The following is a 7,595-nucleotide window of genomic DNA, read 5'->3' as shown; positions in this document are numbered from 1 at the left end:
CACCACTGACTGCAGTGTGTATTTGCATCTAGATTGGCAAATCCATACCAAAGTCCTGCATGTTAACAACATTAAATACTCTGTGGAGACTCGTTCCTGTGATTTATCATATAGCCCTTGGTGAAGTCAAAGCCTTGTTAGGAATATCTATTACATTTCACCAGTAAGACAAAGCTATTTTGAACAGTATTTATTAAGCTAAAATCTGATCTACCAAACCAGGACCTGTTTGTTTCCCAGATCTGATCATATGTCCCCTCCTGGATAAACCTGTAAAGATACAGAAAGCTCAAGGTGAACAGATTCATGGGCAATACATACTAATGTTTGGACAAAAAACAATGAAACCAGGTTAATATTAGCACCCAGGCTGATTTCAACTTGCAACTCACTGAAAATAAACCTTTTCTAATGGGAACGTTGATACAAACTTCACCGTTAACAGTGCTACTGAAATACAGTTCTGAGTAAGCTCCATCAAGTAGTGTTTTGTAAATGAATAATGACTTTGCTTAAAGCTAATCAACATCAAGTGTGTTAAAAAAGATGAAATAGTGCTGGAAGGCAGTGGGAGGTAGAGGAGCCTCAAAGTGCAAACAGGTGCTGATCTCCCTTCAGGGGGGATTGAGTGGCACAGACCTTACAGGCCTGTCACTTCTGATCAAAGCAAGCTCCAAGACCACATAATCACCATCACCCACCTTTTAAAGGATGCCCTGATTTATCATCTGTCAGTGTTAATAACTTGGCTACTCTGTCTAAAATGCTTAAGAACATTACACAAGGATAACATTTCAATTTTTTTTTAAAGAAATGTGTAAATGTTTTAAACTAAAATGCACTGAAGTTCCTCCTTTGAGGCCATCTGTTGTTGGAGACCACCTGTCATCAAAAGACCACCTGAACACATAATATCCCATCATTATAGAACTATCCCCTTGAAGCCATGGATTTTAAGTGTTAGAGTAAGAAGGGTGTTTTTTACAGACATTGTTGTTACTGGGCTTTTCATATAGTTTGAAGCCAAGGGATGACAGCCATATGTGAATAATGGCTTCATAATAACATACATATGAAATGCTACTTTGGGAAAAATCTGATAAGAGATCTGAACATTCCTTGACTGAGCTCCTTGCATCCTTTCAGCCATGCTGCTTGCACTGTTCTGTTCAAAGTGTCCTAATAAGTCACACCTAAAATGAAATCTTGAAACTACTGAGCTTAATTTTATTTCTCTTTATAAGAAGCAGCAGTATTTTCCTGAGAAACAAGGCTTACATTATTGTAAACAGAATTTTGTGGGGTTTGTCTGGATCTCATTTTTCCCTGCTGATCTCATACTCTTGCCTCATTAATTGCCCTTCAGTAAACATAAGTACACTACCAAGCTATCCTTGCCAAAAAAAAAGGAACTGATTACCTTTCTTCTACCTGGCCCTAATATATGAATCTTTACCTGAATGCTGAAACATAATCTGCATCGTCGTAACCTACACAGTTTGAGACAATTTCTACCCTCGTGTGTAATCTGCAGCTCTGACAGGAAAGAACAGAGCACTCATACACAAGCCTGTGGCAAACATCTGATTCCAGATTTACAGTGTATGTATACACCAACAGAATGAATTTTTTGAGATATTTTTATCTGATAAATGCCAGTGGACTGTGATAAAATATCCTTTCCAGAAGGACATTCTGGACTTGTATTCCTTCCTCAACAACTGTGCTGTGGAGTGACTGAATTATTAATATACCTACTACATATAGATACTTTTCTTTAGGTCTGCTGATAAGCAAATACCCAATAGGCCTTGACAGTACTTAGGGGAAAATCCTATAAAATTCAACAAATAAAAAATGAACATGATTTTACTAAAATATAAAATTACTGTGAAAAGTAAAGAAGTTTAATATAGAATATTATTGTGATATTTTCTTACAGAATTTTTTGGTTTTGTTATTATTATCATCATTAACATTTAACTAATATGCAGCCTCTAAGACAAGAATAGAATTCTCTGTTAAATTATTCATAACACTATATTAAAACACTGAAATTTGTGAAAATATATAACTTTCCTTTAACCCCAAACATTCCTCAATAACTGCAAAGCTAAAATAAAATCTGAATACTTCGTTTACAATTTAGCAAGAATCTATCTGTAACATGATGTACCTACCCAAGCATCCATACTTGGCATTTTCACAGAAGAACTTGCAGTTCTGCTCTGGTGACAATGAAGGGCCTAAGCTGACAACTGATTAAACTCAGAATGGCAGCAGGAATTCAGCCACTGCTCAAGATCTTTCTTCTTTTTTTTTTTTTTTTTTTTTTTTTCCCCTCTCTTCCAGAATCCTAGCAGCAGACTGTAAAAATACATGATCAACAATGAAAGCAAATAATCCTCTATAGTCTACAAAAATTGTGACATGTTTATTTCAAGAGCTAGTGTATTTTAGAGTGAAGCCTGAAACCATTCTCTAAACAAGCCTGTCACTAGTAAAACCATCACTAACCTTTATGTCAGAGATTAAATCTGTGTGAAGCAGATACATTACTGGCAAGGTGACACGCATAACAAAATATATATTTGAAGGACTCCTGTAGCAATCTGCAATACAGAGGTTATTTTAAAACTTTGTATTTCTTATGATCTAATTTAATTGATCTTAACTAGAACACACACTGATGCAAAGGCATTACTTCAGTGGTTTCAGAAGTGGATTTGTTTAGTGCAATGTTCTACGTGGGCACCAGTAGGGTGTGCTCTGACAGGATTAACTTCCAGGGCATCTGAAAGCTGTGTTATCAAACAGTGTCACATAGGCACAAAGGAGGAAAAACTTATCTCCTCTTCCCCCAAAAGAGAAATTTCATATTGAAAGCTGCTTTGCATTTTAGACACAAAGATTATTAAAACCTGCAACGTAATTTTTGTCATTCAGCTGCCTAGTCGTTGCTAGAAACATGTAAAAAAGAGTACAAGACAAAAAATGAAAAAATTGAAGAACTCTAAAAAAGATCCTTTTGTTATAAAGTTCCTAGCCACAAGATGACCGACTGTCACAGGGATCCTCACTCTACCGAAATCCATTAAGACCTTTCTTCTTTCTATGATGACATACCTGATAAGGCATTTTCTAGAACAGCCTGTGTGAAAAAGTGAGGTGATATCACTATCTCACCATGTGATCACACAGCCTGTTAGTCAACTGCATGGAAAACTTCAGGTTCATACAAAATCATGCTCCACTAAAAACTTTTCTCTGAAAATATATTTAATATTTCAACTTTATCAGGTATCTTTTCTGAAGTGGTATTCAAATACTGTCTTTATATTTCCCTTCATCTTTCTCCTGATCTTCCCGAAGTTTTTTTCCCAAATAACAGCAGTATTTCCAGTAGTGTTAGAAGGGAAAAAAAAATCCCTGAAGAGACCGAATTGTATTCAAACTGTGCTGCAGTGAGCCAGCTATCTTCAACATGCTGAACATACCCTATGCAAATTTTAAAGGGGTGTTAACCAAGGATCGTTGTTGTAATCTCAGTGCTTTGTAAACATGGTACTACTCTACATCACTGCAGCTTTTTTACATTACTAAAGCTTCCTCCCATTCAGTTTTCTGTTGCAGAGCCTCACAGAAAGATGCAAGTTCAAAATCTATTCAATTAAAACTTCAAATCAATTCAATTCTAATCTATTAATTCAAACTTGCAAATTCTTGACGAAATTATTGTTATATCTGCTTATACCTGCAGGCAAGTGTAACAACTATTTTATTCAAAGTGTGCTTTTATCAAATAGTTGAGAAAACAAGTTTATTAACCACAAAGCACATCAGAGAAAGTTTAGAACACATAAAATTATCAAACTAAAGAACATATTTTATTTTTAATAAAATAGTGGAGCATGAAAAATAATTGTATATTACAAACATATACAGCACAAAACTGTGCTCGGCCAGCACAGTAAAGAGCATCACTCTATACAAAGCTTTCCTTTGCAGAATCTAGTGCTTCTTGATCTATTCATAGTGAGAATTTGTTTAACAATAGAAAGAGTCAATAAGCCCTTTGGGTCTCTTTGAATTGATTCTCCCCCCTTTTTTTTTGCACAAATCAGTCCAAACGTGTATAACATTGGCTTGATTTCCATTAAAAAGCCACAAAATGTAACACTAAAGGGTTTCTGAGGACTAGACCTCTTAGTTCTTTTGTTAAAAGATTTCTTTTGTTGTCTTTATGTACAGCAAAATACTTGTTTCTCTTTTCATGTCATGGTAAGAAAAAAATGTATTGCACATTATTCTTATTCACAAAGTTTGTGTCTGGTGCAGGAAGTTTCTCTTTTAGTGAAAGAATATTGGTGAGCATTATTGAACCTATTTTTAGGCACTCATAACCCACTAGGCTGAGATGAGTTGTAAAGGGTTTCTCTCTCTTTTTTTTTTTTTTTTTAAAGTTAGCACGGAAGTTGCTTTCACAGCATACTTACTGAGGACAGGCCTCTTTGGGACCTTAAGTTTTCCTAAAGAGACAATGTTCACTTGAGCACTTTTAAAATCAAATCATTGCTCCATATAACTTGACTATACCTTGTTACTCAGAAACCTGTAGGAAATCCAGCTCGGCTACATGAAACAGTTAAACAGGGGGGTGGTGGTTTTTGTTTTTTTGTTTTAAATAAATCTGAGGGCTGGATTAAGTACTTAACTACAAATAAGTAAGAGAAAAGGCTGTTTTAATTCACAATATATCTTCCACTGAAAACCTTTCCGTAAGTACATTTACCTTCAGTTTTTCCACCAGGTCCTGAATTCAGCGTGACACGTTTTTTGCCTTGAGATATTAAACTGTTCTGACAAAAAAAGCACCATTTATTTTTTAATTTCTGACTGCTACTGTGGGCATCTGTAAGTCTGCAAGGTGAGATACAGTATTTTGTAAAACTTGGTCACACACAAGTGGGTGGCTGTAATGTCGATTCATATTTTGCAAGATGAGTTTTCTGTGGATGTTGAGGTTTTTTGTAGATTCCGCTACTTGTAATAACACTTGCAGGTTTCCTCCTACTTCTCTTCTTTAATCTTCGACTACAAACATTTTGCCAGGACTGAAGAGTCTTGGAAGTCCAGATCCACATACCGCTAGTAATGCCCACAACTAGTAACATGAAGATTTTGACCATAAAAATTTCTACTGCCGGAATAGAGTTATTCATCATGCAGTCTAAATTTTTCGTCTGATTGTTCATCTTGCATTTCTGTTGAGTTGCCACAATTTTCCAATAATCCATATTAAGTCTTTCATAAAAATAGCAAGCTATCACACAAGTTGCAGGCACTGTATACAAGACCGAGAAGACACCAATCCTGACCATAAGTTTCTCCAACTTGTCAGTATTTTCTCCACCTGTTTTCATCACCCTCCTGATATGAAAAAGGGCCACAAAACCAGAAAGAATAAAAGAAGTGCCAATGATTAGGTAACAAGCCAAAGGAATGAGTACAAACCCGGTCAAGGCATTCACATCCATGCTTCCGACATAGCACAACCCTGTCAGCTCATCTCCAGCCACCCTTCTCATAACTAGGATCATTATGGTCTTCACAGCCGGGATGGCCCATGCTGCCAAATGAAAGTAGCTACTGTTTGCTTCGATTGCTTCATGCCCCCATTTTTTCCCAGCTGCTAGAAACCAAGTCAAAGTCAAGATTACCCACCACAGGGAACTTGCCATACCAAAGTAATACAGAACCAGGAACACAATGGTGCAGCCAGTGCTCTCCAGTCCTTCCTGGATGACATAGAGCTGGCCGCTGTCCCTGTCACAGGCAATACTTTCGGCACCTGAAAAGAGGCGAATAATGTACCCCACTGAGTAGACACAGTAGCACATTGAGAGGAAGATAATGGGCCTCTCAGGGTACTTGAAACGCTGAGGATCTATCAGAAAAGTGAGTACAGTAAAAGCACTGGAGAAGAAGCACAGAATGGACCAGATGGCAATCCAAATGACAGCAAACTGTTTGTCATCCTTGCCCCAGTAAACATCAACCCCTGGAGTGCAGAGCGGCGCACAGGAAGCACTCTTTTCCACATGGTGGAACTTGCCAGGATTTTCACAGGAGGTTCTGCTGAGGCTGTCCTTATGCTGCTGCAGATCGTGGCCACTGCTGGGCCTCTGTGGACGAAACATGGGTGGCAGCATGCTGGATCCTCTGGGTGGCTCATCTGACCCGTTGTTGGGGGCTTCCATGCACAGGTAATTGGGGTCGTTCTTGTTGGGCAGTTTGCTGCAGTCTAAGGATTCTGGCCATTTAAAATTGAACTGCTCCATAATAGGAGAGCATTTCAGCCTCGCCTGCTCACACATAACCCTGCAGGCTGGGATTGGTGTAGAAACCTGCTCCGTGCACATAGGGGCATAGAGGGAGCAGAGGAAAAATTTCAGATGGCTGTGGCAACCATACTCCACCAAGGGGGCAAACTCGTGCAGCTGAATGGCAGCTTCCCTTTGGTTTTCATGTCCCATCAGGTTAGGCATCCTCGTCATGTTGTACCCTATATCCTTGCACATGGGGATTTCTATCGGCTGGCACCTCCCGTCACCGGGGCGGTCAGTGTCTATGGAGCTGATCCCTGTGCAGAAGCAGGGCAGCCAGCAGAGCACCAGGAGCGCCCGAGCGACGTTCCTCGCCGTCGGCCCCATGCCGGTGGCCGCAGCGGCGCAGGCAGCCCGGCGTGCGGCCGGAGCGCGGCCGGCTCCCGCAGGCGCCTGGCGCTGGGGGCGTGCAGGGCGGGGAGCGATGGGGGAGGCGGGCGTCACTTCAGTGGCCGCACGGCTCCCGCCCGGGCCGGCATCGCCCCCGACCTTCGCGAGGGAGCTCGGCAGCGGGGGCCGACCGGCACAGGGGCCGGCATCGCCCGGGCCGCGGGCAGCGCCCGCCCCGCTCAGCGCCCCGCGCTGCTGGGCGCCGGCCCCGCCGGGCGGTGGGCAGGCAACTTCGCCAACAGCCAGGGAAAGGGAAAGTACCCCCAGTCCACTGATGCGCAAAACTTACTGCGGGGAGCCCGGCAACTTTCTTTTCCCCGGGCTTCCACTTTTGCGATCCGTCCTTCCACAGCCCTTCCTCCTCCTCTTCCTCTTCCCCGCTGCTGCCTCCTCGGAGCACGGGCAGAGCGATGCCGGGATAGTTTGGGTCTAGGCAGATCCGAGCGATCACCGCCTCAACTTGCGCACGTCCCGGGCGGCTTTTTGGTGCAGCGGGTTTCTCCAGGGATTTTCCTCGCCCTAGAACGGGTCACAGCTCCGTACTTTCTTGCCGAGAGGTGGGGATTGGTTTATCCAAGTGCAGAATAAAGGAGGAGGAGAAGGAGGAGGAAATATCTAAGTCATTGAAGAGGGGGGCCTGAAAATCCCCCCACCCCCTTCTCGCCGCCCTCTGGTCTGGGTTTGCAATAGGTCGGCTCTTCAACGCTTTGCAGAGCAGGGCTGGCTCGTGTGTATGTTGTCTGTGTGCCTGCTCCCTCCTCCCGCGTTAGCAGGAACTCCTGGGGCTGGAGCAGCTGGGTTTTTTAGGGGGTGGTTGAG

General features: G+C 41.9%; 1 protein-coding gene across 1 annotated transcript; it reads right to left on the bottom strand.

Moving 5' to 3' along the window:
• Nucleotides 1-3,865: 3,865 nt before the first annotated feature.
• On the bottom strand, nt 3,866-7,390 carry FZD10 (frizzled class receptor 10). The gene has a single exon (XM_027814030.2). It carries the CDS (start codon nt 6,711-6,713, stop codon nt 4,956-4,958), a length of 1,758 nt encoding a protein of 585 aa, XP_027669831.2. The 5' UTR covers nt 6,714-7,390; the 3' UTR covers nt 3,866-4,955.
• Between the last annotated feature and the right edge of the window lie 205 nt (nt 7,391-7,595).

This window comes from Falco cherrug, chromosome 1 (assembly GCF_023634085.1).
Source record: "Falco cherrug isolate bFalChe1 chromosome 1, bFalChe1.pri, whole genome shotgun sequence".
NCBI lineage: Eukaryota > Metazoa > Chordata > Aves > Falconiformes > Falconidae > Falco > Falco cherrug.
The sequence above is the reverse complement of the archived record's forward strand: the minus strand, read 5'-3'. Positions and strand labels throughout refer to the sequence as shown.

Excerpts from the sequence above, each read along its gene's own strand:
- FZD10 (XM_027814030.2), bottom strand. The coding sequence starts at position 6,713 with ATGGGGCCGACGGCGAGGAACGTCGCTCGGGCGCTCCTGGTGCTCTGC.